The 26,088-nt window shown below is 45.9% G+C and overlaps 1 protein-coding gene across 1 annotated transcript in view; it reads left to right on the forward strand.

Annotated features, from left to right (window-relative positions):
• Positions 1 to 5,504: 5,504 nt before the first annotated feature.
• The window catches only part of LOC138638840 (pepsin A-like), a 197,754-nt gene continuing 177,170 nt past the window's right edge, over positions 5,505 to 26,088 (forward strand). The window contains exon 1 of the mRNA XM_069728498.1: positions 5,505 to 5,705. Within this exon, the coding sequence (XP_069584599.1) occupies positions 5,599 to 5,705 (107 nt within the window). The 5' untranslated portion in view covers positions 5,505 to 5,598. The remainder of the gene's footprint in view (positions 5,706 to 26,088) is intronic.

Below are 26,088 nucleotides of genomic sequence, written 5' to 3' on the forward strand. Positions count from 1 at the left end.
ATATAATATAATGCACTCTCCATAGTCCTCCATATAGTATAATACACATTCCATAGTCCTCCATATAGTATAATGCACACCCCATAGTCCTCCATATAGTATAATGTACTCCCCATAGTCCTCCATATAGTATAATGCACTCTCCATAGTCCTCCATATAGTATAATGCACACCCCATAGTCCTCATACAGTATAATGCACTCTCCATAGTCCTCCATATAGTATAATGCACTCTCCATAGTCCTCCATATAGTATAATGCACTCTCCATAGTCCTCCATATAGTATAATGCACTTCCCATAGTCCTATATATAGTATAATGCACACCCTATAGTCCTCCATATAGTATAATTCACACTCCATTTTCCTCCATATAGTATAATGCACACCCCATAGTCCTCATACAGTATAATGCACACTCCATAGTCCTCCATATAGTATAATGCACACCCCATAGTCCTCATACAGTATAATGCACTCTCCATAGTCCTCCATATAGTATAATGCACTCTCCATAGTCCTCCATATAGTATAATGCACTCTCCATAGTCCTCCATATAGTATAATGCACTTCCCATAGTCCTATATATAGTATAATGCACACCCTATAGTCCTCCATATAGTATAATTCACACTCCATTTTCCTCCATATAGTATAATGCACACTCCATAGTCCTCCATATAGTATAATGCACACCCCATAGTCCTCATACAGTATAATGCACTCTCCATAGTCCTCCATATAGTATAATGCACTCTCCATAGTCCTCCATATAGTATAATGCACACTCCATGGTCCTCCATATAGTATAATGCACTTCCCATAGTCCTATATATAGTATAATGCACACCCTATAGTCCTCCATATAGTATAATTCACACTCCATTTTCCTCCATATAGTATAATGCACTTACCATAGTCCTCTATACAGTATATTGCACACCCTATAGTCCTCCATATAGTATAATTCACACTCCATTTTCCTCCATATAGTATAATGCACTTCCCATAGTCCTCTATACAGTATAATGCACACTCCATAGTCTTCTATGCAGTATAATGCACTCTCCATAGTCTTCCATATAGTATAATGCACACCCCATAGTCCTCCATATAGTATAATGTACTCCCCATAGTCCTCCATATAGTATAATGCACACCCCATAGTCCTCCATATAGTATAATGCACACCCCATAGTCCTCATACAGTATAATGCACTCTCCATAGTCCTCCATATAGTATAATGCACTCTCCATAGTCCTCCATATAGTATAATGCACACCCCATAGTCCTCCATATAGTATAATGTACTCCCCATAATCCTCCATATAGTATAATGCACTCTCCATAGTCCTCCATATAGTATAATGCACACCCCATAGTCCTCATACAGTATAATGCACTCTCCATAGTCCTCCATATAGTATAATGCACTCTCCATAGTCCTCCATATAGTATAATGCACACTCCATGGTCCTCCATATAGTATAATGCACTTCCCATAGTCCTATATATAGTATAATGCACACCCTATAGTCCTCCATATAGTATAATTCACACTCCATTTTCCTCCATATAGTATAATGCACTCCCCATAGTCCTCTATACAGTATATTGCACACCCTATAGTCCTCCATATAGTATAATGCACACTCCATAGTCCTCCATATAGTATAATGCACGCTCCATGGTCCTCCATATAGTATAATGCACTTCCCATAGTCCTCTATACAGTATAATGCACACCCTATAGTCCTCCATATAGTATAATTCACACTCCATTTTCCTCCATATAGTATAATGCACTTCCCATAGTCCTCTATACAGTATAATGCACACTCCATAGTCCTCCATATAGTATAATGCACACTCCATAGTCCTCCATATAGTATAATGCACTCTCCATAGTCCTCCATATAGTATAATGCACTCTCCATAGTCCTCCATATAATATAATACACATTCCATAGTCCTCCATATAGTATAATGCACACCCCATAGTCCTCCATATAGTATAATGTACTCCCCATAGTCCTCCATATAGTATAATGCACTCTCCATAGTCCTCCATATAGTATAATGCGCACCCCATAGTCCTCATACAGTATAATGCACTCTCCATAGTCCTCCATATAGTATCATGCACACTCCATAGTCCTCCATATAGTATAATGCACACTCCATGGTCCTCCATATAGTATAATGCACTTCCCATAGTCCTCTATACAGTATAATGCACACTCCATAGTCCTCCATATAGTATAATGCACACTCCATAGTCCTCTATACAGTATAATGCACTCTCCATAGTCCTCCATATAGTATAATGCACTCTCCATAGTCCTCCATATAGTATAATGCACTTCCCATAGTCCTATATATTGTATGCACACCCTATGGTCCTCCATATAGTATAATTCACACTCCATTTTCCTCCATATAGTATAATGCACTTCCCATATTCCTCTATACAGTATAATGCACACTCCATAGTCCTCTATACAGTATAATGCACACTCCATAGTCCTCCATATAGTATAATGCACACTCTATAGTCCTCCATATAATATAATGCACTCTCCATAGTCCTCCATATAGTATAATGCACTCTCCATAGTCCTCCATATAGTATAATACACATTCCATAGTCCTCCATATAGTATAATGCACACCCCATAGTCCTCCATATAGTATAATGTACTCCCCATACTCCTCCATATAGTATAATGCACTCTCCATAGTCCTCCATATAGTATAATGCACACCCCATAGTCCTCATACAGTATAATGCACATTCCATAGTCCTCCATATAGTATAATGCACACCCCATATTCCTCCATATAGTATAATGTACTCCCCATACTCCTCCATATAGTATAATGCACTCTCCATAGTCCTCCATATAGTATAATGCACACCCCATAGTCCTCATACAGTATAATGCACTCTCCATAGTCCTCCATATAGTATAATGCACTCTCCATAGTCCTCCATATAGTATAATGCACTCTCCATAGTCCTCCATATAGTATAATGCACTTCCCATAGTCCTATATATAGTATAATGCACACCCTATAGTCCTCCATATAGTATAATTCACACTCCATTTTCCTCCATATAGTATAATGCACACCCCATAGTCCTCATACAGTATAATGCACACTCCATAGTCCTCCATATAGTAAAATGCACACCCCATAGTCCTCATACAGTATAATGCACTCTCCATAGTCCTCCATATAGTATAATGCACTCTCCATAGTCCTCCATATAGTATAATGCACTCTCCATAGTCCTACATATAGTATAATGCACTTCCCATAGTCCTATATATAGTATAATGCACACCCTATAGTCCTCCATATAGTATAATTCACACTCCATTTTCCTCCATATAGTATAATGCACACTCCATAGTCCTCCATATAGTATAATGCACACCCCATAGTCCTCATACAGTATAATGCACTCTCCATAGTCCTCCATATAGTATAATGCACTCTCCATAGTCCTCCATATAGTATAATGCACACTCCATGGTCCTCCATATAGTATAATGCACTTCCCATAGTCCTATATATAGTATAATGCACACCCTATAGTCCTCCATATAGTATAATTCACACTCCATTTTCCTCCATATAGTATAATGCACTTCCCATAGTCCTCTATACAGTATATCTGCTCCAACCGGGTCCCACGTAATTCCCTAATACCTTATAATCGTACAATAATAATAATAATAATAATAATAATAATAATAGTAATAATACCTTACCTAATTCCTTATAATAATACTAATAATAGTAATAATAGTAATAATAATAGTAATAATACCTTACCTAATACCTTATAATAGTATAATAATAATAATAATAGTAATAATACCTTACCTAATACCTTATAATAATACAATAATAATAGTAGTAATAATAATAATAATAATAGTAATAATACCTTACCTAATACCTTATAATAATACAATAATAATAGTAATAATAATAGTAATAATAGTAATAATACCTTACCTAATACCTTATAATAATACAATAATAATAATAGTAATAATACCTTATAATAATACTAATAATAATACTACTACTAATAATAATAGTAATAATAGTAATAATACCTTACCTAATACCTTATAATAGTATAATAATAATAGTAATAATACCTTACCTAATACCTTATAATAATACAATAATAATAGTAATAATAATTGTAATAACACCTTACCTAATACCTTATAATAATACAATAATAATAGTAATAATAATAATAATAGTAATAATACCTTACCTAATACCTTATAATAATACAATAATAATAATAGTAATAATACCTTATAATAATACTAATAATAATACTACTACTAATAATAATAGTAATAATAGTAATAATACCTTACCTAATACCTTATAATAGTATAATAATAATAATAATAATAGTAATAATACCTTACATAATACCTTATAATAATACAATAATAATAGTAATAATAATAGTAATAATACCTTACCTAATACCTTATAATAATACAATAATAATAATAATAATAGTAATAACACCTTACCTAATACCTTATAATAATACAATAATAATAGTAATAATAATAATAATAGTAATAATACCTTACCTAATACCTTATAATAATACAATAATAATAGTAATAATAATAATAGTAATAATAGTAATAATACCTTACCTAATACCTTATAATAGTAATAATAATAATAATAGTAATAATACCTTACCTAATACCTTATAATAATACAATAATAATAGTAATAATAATAGTAATAATAGTAATAATACCTTACCTAATACCTTATAATAATACAATAATAATAATAGTAATAATACCTTATAATAATACTAATAATAATACTACTACTAATAATAATAGTAATAATAGTAATAATACCTTACCTAATACCTTATAATAATACAATAATAATAATCGTAATAATACCTTATAATAATACTAATAATAATACTACTAATAATAATAGTAATAATAATAATAATAATAATAGTAATAATACCTTATAATAATACTACTACTAATAATAATAGTAATAATACCCTTACCTAATACCTTAGTGCTTAGCCCATTTCGGTCAGTGATATTTTCTGTGATTCTGTTTTTCACTATTTTCTTGTGCTGATAACATTTCTTGCCCATCCAGGATATTCTCGTGGATTTTTAGCCTCAGTTATATCTGAATCTCTTTTCTTCGAGAACTCTGCTCATTGTCCTTTCTCCGACCTCTGATGGACATGGTGACTTTTTCTATGTTTTTCTTGGCTTGCTCTGCTAAGTGCAAGGTGCTTTCATGTTATGTTTGGTTATACTTTGTCATTTGCTCTTAAATCTTTAATTAAAACAGATTTGATAATAAAGAGGTTGATATAACAACCTGAGACCCTTATCCCAAAGTCATGAAAGTCTCCTGCAGAACAAGGTAAATATAAGCGGAGGCCAAAATGCTATAATCTCGGGGAGAGTGTTCCTGCTCGTGTGATCTGAGGAACCAATGATGCTGCTTTATGCTGGATAACTGAAGGTGAGGGTGTGTGAACAAGGCTGGATGGAAGGCGCAAGATCAGATCTTTCCAGCCCAGCGAAGAACACCTTGGCCATCATGAAGTTCCTGCTGCTCTTTGCCTTCATGACTATTGCTGAAGCTATAGTGCAGTAAGTCCTATTCATTTCTCCTTCTGTGCTCTGGGGATAGTAGTGATGTAGCAGTGAAAGCTGGTACTAGTGACGTTCTGACCAGTGGTACTAGTGATGTTCTGACCAGTGGTACTAGTGAAGTTCTGACCAGTGGTACTAGTGAAGTTCTGACCAGTGACATTACACTGTGGTCTGAAGAGCTCAATCACTCAGGCAGTAAAGAGGACAGTATATAACACAGTACACCCAAGAATATAAGCAAATAAAATAATAATAGAAATAAAATAGTATAAAATATTCAGAGACTGTATAGGGTGCGCTGTGCAGAAGTACAGTGAAAACCCACTGTGAAGAAGACCTAACAACCAACGTAAAGTGACATGGGACAGAGTCCGAAAAGACACAACCAAGGCTGAGATAAGGAAAAATAAGGCTTTATTGATCGGCTGCCTATGATTTCATATAATCAAATTTAATATATGAATTAAGTAAAAGTCACAAAAAAATAAATAAAATAAAAGCTTGCGCACACTGATATTGTATATATCAAAAAACCTACCAACAGGATATAATTTATTATATGACTGCACCAAAGAGTAAAAAAATATATATAAAGAATGAAATATTATAAAGGATATATATATAAAAAATGAGTGCAAATAATTTAATATATTATTTCAAAATATTGTGAAAAAAAGGGGGGAGGGGGGGGGCAGCTTACTATATACCTCTGAATATATACTGTGCCAAATCAAAGTGACTAGTGCAAATAAGCAGCAGGAGGAGGGATATAAAATTTCCTGATTTCTATCAATATCTCTATTGTATTACCCAGACAATAAAATGTGCAAATAAACAAGGGTGTAATTATGTGTTTAAAAATTAGTTATGAAAACCATCCACTGCATATGCCATAAAATTTAATGTGCAAATGTGCTAATTAAAGTGACAGGGTGCAAAATATAAAAAGAGGGGGAAAAGAAAAGGGAACAAAATGAGAGATAAAGGGATATATACCCTATCCTACTGTTGTTTGTCCACTCCAGGGACTCAATCATAAAGGAAATTATAAAACTCCAAATGCACCGCGACCATCAGTGGTGGTTTAAATAAAGTGCACAAGTGCAGATGATCAGCCTAACTAATACCCATCAATGAAAAAATGCTCACAAATTGGTGCCATAAATATAGTCAATGTATACCTGCGGTGGTTAGGACAGTGTGCGCGCTTACCCGACGCGCGTTTCGGAAACGATCCTTCTTTCCTTCGTCAGGGGCATTTGGAGTTTTATAATTTCCTTTATGATTGAGTCCCTGGAGTGGACAAACAACAGTAGGATAGGGTATATATCCCTTTATCTCTCATTTTGTTCCCTTTTCTTTTCCCCCTCTTTTTATATTTTGCACCCTGTCACTTTAATTAGCACATTTGCACATTAAATTTTATGGCATATGCAGTGGATGGTTTTCATAACTAATTTTTAAACACATAATTACACCCTTGTTTATTTGCACATTTTATTGTCTGGGTAATACAATAGAGATATTGATAGAAATCAGGAAATGTTATATCCCTCCTCCTGCTGCTGCTTATTTGCACTAGTCACTTTGATTTGGCACAGTATATATTCAGAGGTATATAGTAAGCTGCCCCCCCTCCCCCCTTTTTTTCACAATATTTTGAAATAATATATTAAATTATTTGCACTCATTTTTTATATATATATCCTTTATAATATTTCATTCTTTATATATATTTTTATATATTTTTTTACTCTTTGGTGCAGTCATATAATAAATTATATCCTGTTGGTAGGTTTTTTGATATATACAATATCAGTGTGCACAAGCTTTTATTTTATTTATTTTTTTGTGACTTTTACTTAATTCATATATTAAATTTGATTATATGAAATCATAGGCATCCGATCAATAAAGCCTTATTTTTCCTTATCTCAGCCTTGGTTGTGTCTTTTCGGACTCTGTCCCATGTCACTTTACGTTGGTTGTTAGTACAGAGGACAGGCCAGACATTTGGAGACAAACCACGCTACTATTGGGGAAAGTAAGAAATGTTTGGGCTGCACACGTCTGTGCTACTGTAGAGGGAGATAGGACTTTTGCTCTCCTTAGGAATTACAGACTTTGTGTTTGCACAGTGCCGCTGGAGCCTGAGGGAATCATGAAGACCGGGGTGTAATTAGTGGAAGGAGAATCCTAGTACTTATGTCTTAGTTCCTGAGCACAGCAGTGTAATAACTATGTACAAGGCTGTGAGAGTCTCAGGAGTTGTGTTCTCTGTCCCAGCACTATGTAAGGTGATTAGTGATGGGCGAGCAGTGCCCTAAAATGCTCGGGTGCTCGTTATTACAGATGAGCGAGCCCTAAAATGCTCGGGTGCTCGTTATTACAGATGAGCGAGCCCTAAAATGCTCGGGTGCTCGTTATTACAGATGAGCGAGCCCTAAAATGCTCGGGTGCTCGTTATTACAGATGAGCGAGCCCTAAAATGCTCGGGTGCTCGTTATTACAGATGAGCGAGCCCTAAAATGCTCGGGTGCTCGTTATTACAGATGAGCGAGCCCTAAAATGCTCGGGTGCTCGTTATTACAGATGAGCGAGCCCTAAAATGCTCGGGTGCTCGTTATTACAGATGAGCGAGCCCTAAAATGCTCGGGTGCTCGTTGCTCGGGTTGAGCAGATTGGAATACTCAGGTACTCGGCCAGAACAACGAGCCCAATGTAAGTCTATGGGAGACCCGAGTATTTTTACCGCAATCGGGGTCCTTTTAAGGTCTAAAAACGTCTGAAAATGATGGAAACACTGCTGAAATGACACAGGGACCTCATGGGGATCGCCCCTGGAAGCATTCCTGACTCCAAGCTCACAGCATTAATCATTTTTTCCGAGATTCACGCCATTTATCCCGGTGCTTCAAAAAACACATGAAAACGAAACCAAACCGGGTTATGCTGGGAAATATGATAAGGTCCATCCTCTGCAGGTTAATGACCTGTCTGTGAGGCCAAATATTTAACCCCAGACCGAAATGTTCCTCCCCCACTTAGGCTTAGTTCAGACGCAGCGTTTTTGATGCGTTTTTCAACTTTAATATTGCTTTCAACCACTACAGATGCATTCACTGGGAAATGTCACTGTAACATGTAACCCCCCTAGCCGGCCATGTGGTGTGTGACACATAAGCAGACCCATCTTGTTTTATTTATGAAGGAGGGACTCTTAAAGTCACAGAGCCTATTTCTACTGGAGCATCGGGTGGCATTAATCTTCTTAAAGGGCCATTATTAATCAGTGGGTCTCCTAAGCTGTTGTAGCCTATGCTGTGAGTGGATGGGAGGCCACGAATTACGATGCACCATAATACCCCTGTCATAAGATGTCCAGGGGGGAATCCTGAAAAAGTGTTGCACTGAATTCAAGGCCTGCCCTGCTCCCAATTCATATGCCCCCCATTAGGCCTTGTTACCCACATACTGGATGGGCCCAGGAAAACCCTCTTCACAATGTGCATTTTATGCTCCGGACTCCTTTGTGTTACACATTGGCAGGAAGGCGAGCCCTGCTGCATAGTCATATGCCCCCCATTAGGCCTTGTTACCCACATACTGGATGGGCCCAGGAAAACCCACTTCACAATGTGCATTTTGTGCTCCGGACTCCTTTGTGTTACACATTGGCAGGAAGGCGAGCCCTGCTGCATAGTCATATGCCCCCCATTAGGCCTTGTTACCCACATACTGGATGGGCCCAGGAAAACCCTCTTCACAATGTGCATTTTATGCTCCGGACCCTTTGTGTTACACATTGGCAGGAAGGCGAGCCCTGCTGCATAGTCATATGCCCCCCATTACGCCTTGTTACCCACATACTGGATGGGCCCAGGAAAACCCTCTTCACAATGTGCATTTTGTGCTCCGGACTCCTTTGTGTTACACATTGGCAGGAAGGCGAGCCCTGCTGTATAGTCATATGCCCCCCATTAGGCCTTGTTACCCACATACTGGATGGGCCCAGGAAAACCCTCTTCACAATGTGCATTTTGTGCTCCGGACTCCTTTGTGTTACACATTGGCAGGAAGGCGAGCCCTGCTGCATAGTCATATGCCCCCCATTACGCCTTGTTACCCACATACTGGATGGGCCCAGGAAAACCCTCTTCACAATGTGCATTTTATGCTGCGAACTCCTTTGTGTTACACATTGGCAGGAAGGCGAGCCCTGCTGCATAGTCATATGCCCCCCATTACGCCTTGTTACCCACACACTGGATGGGCCCAGGAAAACCCTCTTCACAATGTGCATTTTGTGCTCCGGACTCCTTTGTGTTACACATTGGCAGGAAGGCGAGCCCTGCTGTATAGTCATATGCCCCCCATTAGGCCTTGTTACCCACACACTGGATGGGCCCAGGAAAACCCTCTTCACAATGTGCATTTTATGCTCCGGACCCTTTGTGTTACACATTGGCAGGAAGGCGAGCCCTGCTGTATAGTCATATGCCCCCCATTAGGCCTTGTTACCCACATACTGGATGGGCCCAGGAAAACCCTCTTCACAATGTGCATTTTATGCTCCGGACTCCTTTGTGTTACACATTGGCAGGAAGGCGAGCCCTGCTGTATAGTCATATGCCCCCCATTAGGCCTTGTTACCCACATACTGGATGGGCCCAGGAAAATCCTCTTCACAATGTGCATTTTATGCTCCGGACCCTTTGTGTTACACATTGGCAGGATGGCGAGCCCTGCTGCATAGTCATATGCCCCCCATTAGGCCTTGTTACCCACATACTGGATGGGCCTAGGAAAATCCTCTTCACAATGTGCATTTTATGCTCCGGACCCTTTGTGTTACACATTGGCAGGAAGGCGAGCCCTGCTGCATAGTCATGTGCCCCCCATTAGGCCTTGTTACCCACACACTGGATGGGCCCAGGAAAACCCTCTTCACAATGTGCATTTTATGCTCCGGACCCTTTGTGTTACACATTGGCAGGAAGGCGAGCCCTGCTGTATAGTCATATGCCCCCCATTAGGCCTTGTTACCCACATACTGGATGGGCCCAGGAAAACCCTCTTCACAATGTGCATTTTATGCTCCGGACTCCTTTGTGTTACACATTGGCAGGAAGGCGAGCCCTGCTGCATAGTCATATGCCCCCCATTAGGCCTTGTTACCCACATACTGGATGGGCCCAGGAAAACCCTCTTCACAATGTGCATTTTATGCTCCGGACTCCTTTGTGTTACACATTGGCAGGAAGGCGAGCCCTGCTGCATAGTCATATGCCCCCCATTAGGCCTTGTTACCCACACACTGGATGGGCCCAGGAAAACCCTCTTCACAATGTGCATTTTGTGCTCCGAACTCCTTTGTGTTACACATTGGCAGGAAGGCGAGCCCTGCTGTATAGTCATATGCCCCCCATTAGGCCTTGTTACCCACACACTGGATGGGCCCAGGAAAATCCTCTTCACAATGTGCATTTTATGCTCCGGACTCCTTTGTGTTACACATTGGCAGGAAGGCGAGCCCTGCTGCATAGTCATGTGCCCCCCATTAGGCCTTGTTACCCACACACTGGATGGGCCCAGGAAAATCCTCTTCACAATGTGCATTTTATGCTCCGGACTCCTTTGTGTTACACATTGGCAGGAAGGCGAGCCCTGCTGCATAGTCATATGCCCCCCATTAGGCCTTGTTACCCATATACTGGATGGGCCCAGGAAAACCCTCTTCACAATGTGCATTTTATGCTCCGGACTCCTTTGTGTTACACATTGGCAGGAAGGCGAGCCCTGCTGTATAGTCATATGCCCCCCATTAGGCCTTGTTACCCACACACTGGATGGGCCCAGGAAAACCCTCTTCACAATGTGCATTTTATGCTCCGGACTCCTTTGTGTTACACATTGGCAGGAAGGCGAGCCCTGCTGCATAGTCATATGCCCCCCATTAGGCCTTGTTACCCACATACTGGATGGGCCCAGGAAAACCCTCTTCACAATGTGCATTTTATGCTCCGGACTCCTTTGTGTTACACATTGGCAGGAAGGCGAGCCCTGCTGTATAGTCATATGCCCCCCATTAGGCCTTGTTACCCACACACTGGATGGGCCCAGGAAAACCCTCTTCACAATGTGCATTTTATGCTCCGGACCCTTTGTGTTACACATTGGCAGGAAGGCGAGCCCTGCTGCATAGTCATGTGCCCCCCATTAGGCCTTGTTACCCACACACTGGATGGGCCCAGGAAAACCCTCTTCACAATGTGCATTTTGTGCTCCGAACTCCTTTGTGGTATACATTGGCAGGAAGGCGAGCCCTGCTGTATAGTCATATGCCCCCCATTAGGCCTTGTTACCCACACACTGGATGGGCCCAGGAAAACCCTCTTCACAATGTGCATTTTATGCTCCGGACTCCTTTGTGTTACACATTGGCAGGAAGGCGAGCCCTGCTGCATAGTCATATGTCCCCCATTAGGCCTTGTTACCCACACACTGGATGGGCCCAGGAAAACCCTCTTCACAATGTGCATTTTGTGCTCCGAACTCCTTTGTGTTACACATTGGCAGGAAGGCGAGCCCTGCTGTATAGTCATATGCCCCCCATTAGGCCTTGTTACCCACATACTGAATGGGCCCAGGAAAACCCTCTTCACAATGTGCATTTTATGCTGCGAACTCCTTTGTGGTATACATTGGCAGGAAGGCGAGCCCTGCTGTATAGTCATATGCCCCCCATTAGGCCTTGTTACCCACACACTGGATGGGCCCAGGAAAACCCTCTTCACAATGTGCATTTTATGCTCCGGACCCTTTGTGTTACACATTGGCAGGAAGGCGAGCCCTGCTGCATAGTCATGTGCCCCCCATTAGGCCTTGTTACCCACACACTGGATGGGCCCAGGAAAACCCTCTTCACAATGTGCATTTTGTGCTCCGGACTCCTTTGTGTTACACATTGGCAGGAAGGCGAGCCCTGCTGCATAGTCATATGTCCCCCATTAGGCCTTGTTACCCACACACTGGATGGGCCCAGGAAAACCCTCTTCACAATGTGCATTTTATGCTCCGGACCCTTTGTGTTACACATTGGCAGGAAGGCGAGCCCTGCTGCATAGTCATGTGCCCCCCATTAGGCCTTGTTACCCACACACTGGATGGGCCCAGGAAAACCCTCTTCACAATGTGCATTTTATGCTGCGAACTCCTTTGTGTTACACATTGGCAGGAAGGCGAGCCCTGCTGCATAGTCATATGCCCCCCATTAGGCCTTGTTACCCACATACTGAATGGGCCCAGGAAAACCCTCTTCACAATGTGCATTTTGTGCTCCGGACTCCTTTGTGTTACACATTGGCAGGAAGGCCAGCCCTGCTGTATAGTCATATGCCCCCCATTAGGCCTTGTTACCCACATACTGAATGGGCCCAGGAAAACCCTCTTCACAATGTGCATTTTATGCTGCGAACTCCTTTGTGTTACACATTGGCAGGAAGGCCAGCCCTGCTGTATAGTCATATGCCCCCCATTAGGCCTTGTTACCCACACACTGGATGGGCCCAGGAAAACCCTCTTCACAATGTGAATTTTATGCTCCGGACTCCTTTGTGGTATACATTGGCAGGAAAGCCAGCCCTGCTGTATAGTCATATGCCCCCCATTACGCCTTGTTACCCACATACTGGATGGGCCCAGGAAAACCCTCTTCACAATGTGCATTTTATGCTCCGGACCCTTTGTGTTACACATTGGCAGGAAGGCGAGCCCTGCTGCATAGTCATGTGCCCCCCATTAGGCCTTGTTACCCACACACTGGATGGGCCCAGGAAAACCCTCTTCACAATGTGCATTTTATGCTGCGAACTCCTTTGTGTTACACATTGGCAGGAAGGCGAGCCCTGCTGCATAGTCATATGCCCCCCATTAGGCCTTGTTACCCACACACTGGATGGGCCCAGGAAAACCCTCTTCACAATGTGAATTTTATGCTCCGGACTCCTTTGTGGTATACATTGGCAGGAAAGCCAGCCCTGCTGTATAGTCATATGCCCCCCATTAGGCCTTGTTACCCACACACTGGATGGGCCCAGGAAAACCCTCTTCACAATGTGCATTTTATGCTCCGGACCCTTTGTGTTACACATTGGCAGGAAGGCGAGCCCTGCTGCATAGTCATATGCCCCCCATTAGGCCTTGTTACCCACACACTGGATGGGCCCAGGAAAAGCCTCTTCACAATGTGCATTTTATGCTCCAGACCCTTTGTGTTACACATTGGCAGGAAGGCGAGCCCTGCTGTATAGTCATATGCCCCCCATTAGGCCTTGTTACCCACACACTGGATGGGCCCAGGAAAACCCTCTTCACAATGTGCATTTTATGCTCCGGACTCCTTTGTGTTACACATTGGCAGGAAGGCGAGCCCTGCTGCATAGTCATGTGCCCCCCATTAGGCCTTGTTACCCACATACTGGATGGGCCCAGGAAAACCCTCTTCACAATGTGCATTTTGTGCTCCGGACCCTTTGTGTTACACATTGGCAGGAAGGCGAGCCCTGCTGTATAGTCATATGCCCCCCATTAGGCCTTGTTACCCACATACTGGATGGGCCCAGGAAAACCCTCTTCACAATGTGCATTTTATGCTCCGGACTCCTTTGTGTTACACATTGGCAGGAAGGCGAGCCCTGCTGTATAGTCATATGCCCCCCATTAGGCCTTGTTACCCACACACTGGATGGGCCCAGGAAAACCCTCTTCACAATGTGCATTTTATGCTCCGGACTCCTTTGTGTTACACATTGGCAGGAAGGCGAGCCCTGCTGCATAGTCATGTGCCCCCCATTAGGCCTTGTTACCCACATACTGGATGGGCCCAGGAAAACCCTCTTCACAATGTGCATTTTGTGCTCCGGACCCTTTGTGTTACACATTGGCAGGAAGGCGAGCCCTGCTGTATAGTCATATGCCCCCCATTAGGCCTTGTTACCCACATACTGGATGGGCCCAGGAAAACCCTCTTCACAATGTGCATTTTATGCTCCGGACTCCTTTGTGTTACACATTGGCAGGAAGGCGAGCCCTGCTGTATAGTCATATGCCCCCCATTAGGCCTTGTTACCCACACACTGGATGGGCCCAGGAAAACCCTCTTCACAATGTGCATTTTATGCTCTGGACTCCTTTGTGTTACACATTGGCAGGAAGGCGAGCCCTGCTGCATAGTCATATGCCCCCCATTAGGCCTTGTTACCCACATACTGGATGGGCCCAGGAAAACCCTCTTCACAATGTGCATTTTGTGCTCCGGACTCCTTTGTGTTACACATTGGCAGGAAGGCGAGCCCTGCTGCATAGTCATGTGCCCCCCATTAGGCCTTGTTACCCACACACTGGATGGGCCCAGGAAAACCCTCTTCACAATGTGCATTTTATGCTCCGGACCCTTTGTGTTACACATTGGCAGGAAGGCGAGCCCTGCTGTATAGTCATATGCCCCCCATTAGGCCTTGTTACCCACACACTGGATGGGCCCAGGAAAACCCTCTTCACAATGTGCATTTTATGCTGCGAACTCCTTTGTGTTACACATTGGCAGGAAGGCGAGCCCTGCTGTATAGTCATATGCCCCCCATTAGGCCTTGTTACCCACACACTGGATGGGCCCAGGAAAACCCTCTTCACAATGTGCATTTTATGCTCCGGACCCTTTGTGTTACACATTGGCAGGAAGGCGAGCCCTGCTGTATAGTCATATGCCCCCCATTAGGCCTTGTTACCCACACACTGGATGGGCCCAGGAAAACCCTCTTCACAATGTGCATTTTATGCTCCGGACCCTTTGTGTTACACATTGGCAGGAAGGCGAGCCCTGCTGTATAGTCATATGCCCCCCATTAGGCGTTGTTACCCACATACTGGATGGGCCCAGGAAAACCCTCTTCACAATGTGCATTTTATGCTCCGGACTCCTTTGTGTTACACATTGGCAGGAAGGCGAGCCCTGCTGCATAGTCATATGCCCCCCATTACGCCTTGTTACCCACATACTGGATGGGCCCAGGAAAACCCTCTTCACAATGTGCATTTTGTGCTCCGGACTCCTTTGTGTTACACATTGGCAGGAAGGCGAGCCCTGCTGTATAGTCATATGCCCCCCATTAGGCCTTGTTACCCACACACTGGATGGGCCCAGGAAAACCCTCTTCACAATGTGCATTTTGTGCTCCGGACTCCTTTGTGTTACACATTGGCAGGAAGGCGAGCCCTGCTGCATAGTCATATGCCCCCCATTAGGCCTTGTTACCCACACACTGAATGGGCCCAGGAAAATCCTCTTCACAATGTGCATTTTGTGCTCCGGACTCCTTTGTGTTACACATTGGCAGGAAGGCGAGCCCTGCTGTATAGTCATATGCCCCCCATTAGGCCTTGTTACCCACATACTGGATGGGCCCAGGAAAACCCTCTTCACAATGTGCATTTTATGCTCCGGACCCTTTGTGTTACACATTGGCAGGAAGGCGAGCCCTGCTGTATAGTCATATGCCCCCCATTAGGCCTTGTTACCCACACACTGGATGGGCCCAGGAAAACCCTCTTCACAATGTGCATTTTGTGCTCCGAACTCCTTTGTGTTACACATTGGCAGGAAGGCGAGCCCTGCTGTATAGTCATATGCCCCCCATTAGGCCTTGTTACCCACACACTGAATGGGCCCAGGAAAACCCTCTTCACAATGTGCATTTTATGCTCCGGACTCCTTTGTGTTACACATTGGCAGGAAGGCGAGCCCTGCTGTATAGTCATATGCCCCCCATTAGGCCTTGTTACCCACATACTGGATGGGCCCAGGAAAACCCACTTCACAATGTGCATTTTGTGCTCCGGACTCCTTTGTGTTACACATTGGCAGGAAGGCGAGCCCTGCTGCATAGTCATATGCCCCCCATTAGGCCTTGTTACCCACATACTGGATGGGCCCAGGAAAACCCTCTTCACAATGTGCATTTTGTGCTCCGGACTCCTTTGTGTTACACATTGGCAGGAAGGCGAGCCCTGCTGCATAGTCATATGCCCCCCATTAGGCCTTGTTACCCACACACTGGATGGGCCCAGGAAAACCCTCTTCACAATGTGCATTTTATGCTCCGGACTCCTTTGTGGTATACATTGGCAGGAAGGCGAGCCCTGCTGTATAGTCATATGCCCCCCATTAGGCCTTGTTACCCACATACTGGATGGGCCCAGGAAAACCCTCTTCACAATGTACATTTTATGCTGCGGACTCCTTTGTGTTACACATTGGCAGGAAGGCGAGCCCTGCTGTATAGTCATATGCCCCCCATTAGGCCTTGTTACCCACATACTGGATGGGCCCAGGAAAACCCTCTTCACAATGTGCATTTTATGCTGCGAACTCCTTTGTGTTACACATTGGCAGAAAGGCGAGCCCTGCTGCATAGTCATATGCCCCCCCATTAGGCCTTGTTACCCACACACTGAATGGGCCCAGGAAAACCCTCTTCACAATGTGAATTTTGTGCTCCGAACTCCTTTGTGTTACACATTGGCAGGAAGGCGAGCCCTGCTGTATAGTCATATGCCCCCCATTAGGCCTTGTTACCCACACACTGGATGGGCCCAGGAAAACCCTCTTCACAATGTGCATTTTATGCTCCGGACTCCTTTGTGTTACACATTGGCAGGAAGGCGAGCCCTGCTGTATAGTCATATGCCCCCCATTAGGCCTTGTTACCCACACACTGGATGGGCCCAGGAAAATCCTCTTCACAATGTGCATTTTGTGCTCCGGACTCCTTTGTGTTACACATTGGCAGGAAGGCGAGCCCTGCTGCATAGTCATATGCCCCCCATTAGGCCTTGTTACCCACACACTGGATGGGCCCAGGAAAACCCTCTTCACAATGTGCATTTTATGCTGCGAACTCCTTTGTGTTACACATTGGCAGGAAGGCGAGCCCTGCTGTATAGTCATATGCCCCCCATTAGGCCTTGTTACCCACACACTGGATGGGCCCAGGAAAACCCTCTTCACAATGTGCATTTTATGCTGCGGACTCCTTTGTGTTACACATTGGCAGGAAGGCGAGCCCTGCTGCATAGTCATATGCCCCCCATTAGGCCTTGTTACCCACACACTGAATGGGCCCAGGAAAACCCTCTTCACAATGTGCATTTTATGCTGCGAACTCCTTTGTGTTACACATTGGCAGGAAGGCGAGCCCTGCTGTATAGTCATATGCCCCCCATTAGGCCTTGTTACCCACACACTGGATGGGCCCAGGAAAACCCTCTTCACAATGTGCATTTTATGCTGCGGACTCCTTTGTGTTACACATTGGCAGGAAGGCGAGCCCTGCTGCATAGTCATATGCCCCCCATTAGGCCTTGTTACCCACACACTGGATGGGCCCAGGAAAACCCTCTTCACAATGTGCATTTTATGCTGCGGACTCCTTTGTGTTACACATTGGCAGGAAGGCGAGCCCTGCTGCATAGTCATATGCCCCCCATTAGGCCTTGTTACCCACACACTGGATGGGCCCAGGAAAACCCTCTTCACAATGTGCATTTTATGCTGCGAACTCCTTTGTGTTACACATTGGCAGGAAGGCGAGCCCTGCTGTATAGTCATATGCCCCCCATTAGGCCTTGTTACCCACACACTGGATGGGCCCAGGAAAACCCTCTTCACAATGTGCATTTTATGCTCCGGACTCCTTTGTGGTATACATTGGCAGGAAGGCGAGCCCTGCTGCATAGTCATATGCCCCCCATTAGGCCTTGTTACCCACATACTGGATGGGCCCAGGAAAACCCTCTTCACAATGTGCATTTTATGCTCCGGACTCCTTTGTGGTATACATTGGCAGGAAGGCGAGCCCTGCTGCATAGTCATATGCCCCCCATTAGGCCTTGTTACCCACACACTGGATGGGCCCAGGAAAACCCTCTTCACAATGTGCATTTTATGCTGCGAACTCCTTTGTGTTACACATTGGCAGGAAGGCGAGCCCTGCTGTATAGTCATATGCCCCCCATTAGGCCTTGTTACCCACACACTGGATGGGCCCAGGAAAACCCTCTTCACAATGTGCATTTTATGCTCCGGACTCCTTTGTGGTATACATTGGCAGGAAGGCGAGCCCTGCTGCATAGTCATATGCCCCCCATTAGGCCTTGTTACCCACATACTGGATGGGCCCAGGAAAACCCTCTTCACAATGTGCATTTTATGCTGCGAACTCCTTTGTGTTACACATTGGCAGGAAGGCGAGCCCTGCTGTATAGTCATATGCCCCCCATTAGGCCTTGTTACCCACACACTGGATGGGCCCAGGAAAACCCTCTTCACAATGTGCATTTTATGCTGCGGACTCCTTTGTGTTACACATTGGCAGGAAGGCGAGCCCTGCTGCATAGTCATATGCCCCCCATTAGGCCTTGTTACCCACACACTGGATGGGCCCAGGAAAACCCTCTTCACAATGTGCATTTTATGCTGCGGACTCCTTTGTGTTACACATTGGCAGGAAGGCGAGCCCTGCTGTATAGTCATATGCCCCCCATTAGGCCTTGTTACCCACATACTGGATGGGCCCAGGAAAACCCTCTTCACAATGTGCATTTTATGCTGCGGACTCCTTTGTGTTACACATTGACAGGAAGGCGAGCCCTGCTGCATAGTCATATGCCCCCCATTAGGCCTTGTTACCCACACACTGGATGGGCCCAGGAAAACCCTCTTCACAATGTGCATTTTATGCTGCGGACTCCTTTGTGTTACACATTGACAGGAAGGCGAGCCCTGCTGCATAGTCATATGCCCCCCATTAGGCCTTGTTACCCACACACTGGATGGGCCTAGGAAAACCCTCTTCACAATGTGCATTTTATGCTGCGGACTCCTTTGTGTTACACATTGGCAGGAAGGCGAGCCCTGCTGTATAGTCATATGCCCCCCATTAGGCCTTGTTACCCACACACTGGATGGGCCCAGGAAAACCCTCTTCACAATGTGCATTTTATGCTGCGGACTCCTTTGTGTTACACATTGGCAGGAAGGCGAGCCCTGCTGCATAGTCATATGCCCCCCATTAGGCCTTGTTACCCACACACTGGATGGGCCCAGGAAAACCCTCTTCACAATGTGCATTTTATGCTGCGGACTCCTTTGTGTTACACATTGGCAGGAAGGCGAGCCCTGCTGCATAGTCATATGCCCCCCATTAGGCCTTGTTACCCACACACTGGATGGGCCCAGGAAAACCCTCTTCACAATGTGCATTTTATGCTGCGAACTCCTTTGTGTTACACATTGGCAGGAAGGCGAGCCCTGCTGTATAGTCATATGCCCCCCATTAGGCCTTGTTACCCACACACTGGATGGGCCCAGGAAAACCCTCTTCACAATGTGCATTTTATGCTGCGGACTCCTTTGTGTTACACATTGGCAGGAAGGCGAGCCCTGCTGCATAGTCATATGCCCCCCATTAGGCCTTGTTACCCACACACTGGATGGGCCCAGGAAAACCCTCTTCACAATGTGCATTTTATGCTGCGGACTCCTTTGTGTTACACATTGGCAGGAAGGCGAGCCCTGCTGTATAGTCATATGCCCCCCATTAGGCCTTGTTACCCACACACTGGATGGGCCCAGGAAAACCCTCTTCACAATGTGCATTTTATGCTCCGGACTCCTTTGTGTTACACATTGGCAGGAAGGCGAGCCCTGCTGTATAGTCATATGCCCCCCATTAGGCCTTGTTACCCACACACTGGATGGGCCCAGGAAAACCCTCTTCACAATGTGCATTTTGTGCTCCGAACTCCTTTGTGTTACACATTGGCAGGAAGGCGAGCCCTGCTGTATAGTCATATGCCCCCCATTAGGCCTTGTTACCCACATACTGGATGGGCCCAGGAAAACCCTCTTCACAATGTGCATTTTATGCTCCGGACTCCTTTGTGTTACACATTGGCAGGAAGGCGAGCCCTGCTGCATAGTCATATGCCCCCCATTAGGCCTTGTTACCCATATACTGGATGGGCCCAGGAAAACCCTCTTCACAATGTGCATTTTATGCTCCGGACTCCTTTGTGTTACACATTGGCAGGAAGGCGAGCCCTGCTGTATAGTCATGTGCCCCCCATTAGGCCTTGTTACCCATATACTGGATGGGCCCAGGAAAACCCTCTTCACAATGTGCATTTTATGCTCCGGACTCCTTTGTGTTACACATTGGCAGGAAGGCGAGCCCTGCTGTATAGTCATATGCCCCCCATTAGGCCTTGTTACCCACATACTGGATGGGCCCAGGAAAACCCACTTCACAATGTGCATTTTGTGCTCCGGACTCCTTTGTGTTACACATTGGCAGGAAGGCGAGCCCTGCTGCATAGTCATATGCCCCCCATTAGGCCTTGTTACCCACATACTGGATGGGCCCAGGAAAACCCTCTTCACAATGTGCATTTTATGCTCCGGACTCCTTTGTGTTACACATTGGCAGGAAGGCGAGCCCTGCTGCATAGTCATATGCCCCCCATTAGGCCTTGTTACCCACACACTGGATGGGCCCAGGAAAACCCTCTTCACAATGTGCATTTTTTGCTCCGGACTCCTTTGTGTTACACATTGGCAGGAAGGCGAGCCCTGCTGTATAGTCATATGCCCCCCATTAGGCCTTGTTACCCACATACTGGATGGGCCCAGGAAAACCCTCTTCACAATGTGCATTTTGTGCTCCGGACTCCTTTGTGTTACACATTGACAGGAAGGCGAGCCCTGCTGTATAGTCATATGCCCCCCATTAGGCCTTGTTACCCACATACTGGATGGGCCCAGGAAAACCCTCTTCACAATGTGCATTTTGTGCTCCGGACTCCTTTGTGTTACACATTGGCAGGAAGGCGAGCCCTGCTGCATAGTCATGTGCCCCCCATTAGGCCTTGTTACCCACATACTGGATGGGCCCAGGAAAACCCTCTTCACAATGTGCATTTTATGCTGCGAACTCCTTTGTGTTACACATTGGCAGGAAGGCGAGCCCTGCTGCATAGTCATATGCCCCCCATTAGGCCTTGTTACCCACACACTGGATGGGCCCAGGAAAACCCTCTTCACAATGTGCATTTTATGCTCCGGACTCCTTTGTGTTACACATTGGCAGGAAGGCGAGCCCTGCTGCATAGTCATATGCCCCCCATTAGGCCTTGTTACCCACATACTGGATGGGCCCAGGAAAACCCTCTTCACAATGTGCATTTTATGCTCCGGACCCTTTGTGTTACACATTGGCAGGAAGGCGAGCCCTGCTGCATAGTCATATGCCCCCCATTAGGCCTTGTTACCCACACACTGGATGGGCCCAGGAAAATCCTCTTCACAATGTGCATTTTATGCTCCGGACCCTTTGTGTTACACATTGGCAGGAAGGCGAGCCCTGCTGCATAGTCATATGCCCCCCATTAGGCCTTGTTACCCACATACTGGATGGGCCCAGGAAAACCCACTTCACAATGTGCATTTTATGCTCCGGACTCCTTTGTGTTACACATTGGCAGGAAGGCGAGCCCTGCTGCATAGTCATGTGCCCCCCATTAGGCCTTGTTACCCACATACTGGATGGGCCCAGAAAAACCCTCTTCACAATGTGCATTTTATGCTCCGGACTCCTTTGTGTTACACATTGGCAGGAAGGCAAGCCCTGCTGCATAGTCATATGTCCCCCATTAGGCCTTGTTACCCACACACTGGATGGGCCCAGGAAAATCCTCTTCACAATGTGCATTTTATGCTCCGGACTCCTTTGTGGTATACATTAGCAGGAAGGCGAGCCCTGCTGTATAGTCATGTGCCCCCCATTAGGCCTTGTTACCCACACACTGGATGGGCCCAGGAAAACCCTCTTCACAATGTGCATTTTGTGCTCCGGACTCCTTTGTGTTACACATTGGCAGGAAGGCGAGCCCTGCTGCATAGTCATGTGCCCCCCATTAGGCCTTGTTACCCACATACTGGATGGGCCCAGGAAAACCCTCTTCACAATGTGCATTTTATGCTCCGGACTCCTTTGTGGTATACATTGGCAGGAAGGCGAGCCCTGCTGTATAGTCATATGTCCCCCATTAGGCCTTGTTACCCACACACTGGATGGGCCCAGGAAAACCCTCTTCACAATGTGAATTTTGTGCTCCGAACTCCTTTGTGTTACACATTGGCAGGAAGGCGAGCCCTGCTGCATAGTCATATGCCCCCCATTAGGCCTTGTTACCCACATACTGGATGGGCCCAGGAAAACCCTCTTCACAATGTGCATTTTGTGCTCCGGACTCCTTTGTGTTACACATTGGCAGGAAGGCGAGCCCTGCTGCATAGTCATGTGCCCCCCATTAGGCCTTGTTACCCACATACTGGATGGGCCCAGGAAAACCCTCTTCACAATGTGCATTTTATGCTCCGGACTCCTTTGTGGTATACATTGGCAGGAAGGCGAGCCCTGCTGTATAGTCATATGTCCCCCATTAGGCCTTGTTACCCACACACTGGATGGGCCCAGGAAAACCCTCTTCACAATGTGAATTTTGTGCTCCGAACTCCTTTGTGTTACACATTGGCAGGAAGGCGAGCCCTGCTGCATAGTCATATGCCCCCCATTAGGCCTTGTTACCCACACACTGGATGGGCCCAGGAAAACCCTCTTCACAATGTGCATTTTATGCTGCGGACTCCTTTGTGTTACACATTGGCAGGAAGGCGAGCCCTGCTGCATAGTCATATGCCCCCCATTAGGCCTTGTTACCCACACACTGGATGGGCCCAGGAAAACCCTCTTCACAATGTGCATTTTGTGCTCCGGACTCCTTTGTGTTACACATTGGCAGGAAGGCGAGCCCTGCTGTATAGTCATATGCCCCCCATTAGGCCTTGTTACCCACACACTGGATGGGCCCAGGAAAACCCTCTTCACAATGTGCATTTTATGCTCCGGACCCTTTGTGTTACACATTGGCAGGAAGGCCAGCCCTGCTGTATAGTCATATGCCCCCCATTAGGCCTTGTTACCCACACACTGGATGGGCCCAGGAAAACCCTCTTCACAATGTGCATTTTATGCTCCGGACCCTTTGTGTTACACATTGACAGGAAGGCGAGCCCTGCTGCATAGTCATATGCCCCCCATTAGGCCTTGTTACCCACACACTGGATGGGCCCAGGAAAACCCTCTTCACAATGTGCATTTTGTGCTCCGGACTCCTTTGTGTTACACATTGGCAGGAAGGCGAGCCCTGCTGTATAGTCATATGCCCCCCATTAGGCCTTGTTACCCACATACTGGATGGGCCCAGGAAAACCCTCTTCACAATGTGAATTTTGTGCTCCGAACTCCTTTGTGTTACACATTGACAGGAAGGCGAGCCCTGCTGCATAGTCATATGCCCCCCATTAGGCCTTGTTACCCACACACTGGATGGGCCCAGGAAAACCCTCTTCACAATGTGCATTTTGTGCTCCGGACTCCTTTGTGTTACACATTGGCAGGAAGGCGAGCCCTGCTGTATAGTCATATGCCCCCCATTAGGCCTTGTTACCCACACACTGGATGGGCCCAGGAAAACCCTCTTCACAATGTGCATTTTATGCTCCGGACCCTTTGTGTTACACATTGACAGGAAGGCGAGCCCTGCTGCATAGTCATATGCCCCCCATTAGGCCTTGTTACCCACACACTGGATGGGCCCAGGAAAACCCTCTTCACAATGTGCATTTTGTGCTCCGGACTCCTTTGTGTTACACATTGGCAGGAAGGCGAGCCCTGCTGTATAGTCATATGCCCCCCATTAGGCCTTGTTACCCACATACTGGATGGGCCCAGGAAAACCCTCTTCACAATGTACATTTTATGCTCCGGACTCCTTTGTGTTACACATTGGCAGGAAGGCGAGCCCTGCTGTATAGTCATATGTCCCCCATTAGGCCTTGTTACCCACACACTGGATGGGCCCAGGAAAACCCTCTTCACAATGTGCATTTTATGCTCTGGACTCCTTTGTGTTACACATTGGCAGGAAGGCGAGCCCTGCTGTATAGTCATGTGCCCCCCATTAGGCCTTGTTACCCACATACTGGATGGGCCCAGGAAAACCCACTTCACAATGTGCATTTTGTGCTCCGGACTCCTTTGTGTTACACATTGGCAGGAAGGCCAGCCCTGCTGTATAGTCATATGCCCCCCATTAGGCCTTGTTACCCACATACTGGATGGGCCCAGGAAAACCCTCTTCACAATGTGCATTTTATGCTGCGAACTCCTTTGTGTTACACATTGGCAGGAAGGCGAGCCCTGCTGCATAGTCATATGCCCCCCATTAGGCCTTGTTACCCACATACTGGATGGGCCCAGGAAAACCCTCTTCACAATGTGCATTTTATGCTGCGAACTCCTTTGTGTTACACATTGGCAGGAAGGCGAGCCCTGCTGCATAGTCATATGCCCCCCATTAGGCCTTGTTACCCACACACTGAATGGGCCCAGGAAAACCCTCTTCACAATGTGCATTTTATGCTCCGAACTCCTTTGTGTTACACATTGGCAGGAAGGCGAGCCCTGCTGTATAGTCATATGCCCCCCATTACGCCTTGTTACCCACACACTGGATGGGCCCAGGAAAACCCTCTTCACAATGTGCATTTTATGCTCCGGACTCCTTTGTGTTACACATTGGCAGGAAGGCGAGCCCTGCTGTATAGTCATATGCCCCCCATTAGGCCTTGTTACCCACACACTGGATGGGCCCAGGAAAATCCTCTTCACAATGTGCATTTTGTGCTCCGGACTCCTTTGTGTTACACATTGGCAGGAAGGCGAGCCCTGCTGTATAGTCATATGCCCCCCATTAGGCCTTGTTACCCACACACTGGATGGGCCCAGGAAAACCCTCTTCACAATGTGCATTTTGTGCTCCGAACTCCTTTGTGTTACACATTGGCAGGAAGGCGAGCCCTGCTGTATAGTCATATGCCCCCCATTAGGCCTTGTTACCCACACACTGAATGGGCCCAGGAAAACCCTCTTCACAATGTGCATTTTGTGCTCCGGACTCCTTTGTGTTACACATTGGCAGGAAGGCGAGCCCTGCTGTATAGTCATATGCCCCCCATTAGGCCTTGTTACCCATATACTGGATGGGCCCAGGAAAACCCTCTTCACAATGTGCATTTTATGCTCCGGACTCCTTTGTGTTACACATTGGCAGGAAGGCGAGCCCTGCTGTATAGTCATATGCCCCCCATTAGGCCTTGTTACCCACATACTGGATGGGCCCAGGAAAACCCACTTCACAA

The sequence above is a fragment of the Ranitomeya imitator genome, chromosome 5 (genome assembly GCF_032444005.1).
Source record: "Ranitomeya imitator isolate aRanImi1 chromosome 5, aRanImi1.pri, whole genome shotgun sequence".
NCBI classification, from domain to species: Eukaryota; Metazoa; Chordata; class Amphibia; order Anura; family Dendrobatidae; genus Ranitomeya; species Ranitomeya imitator.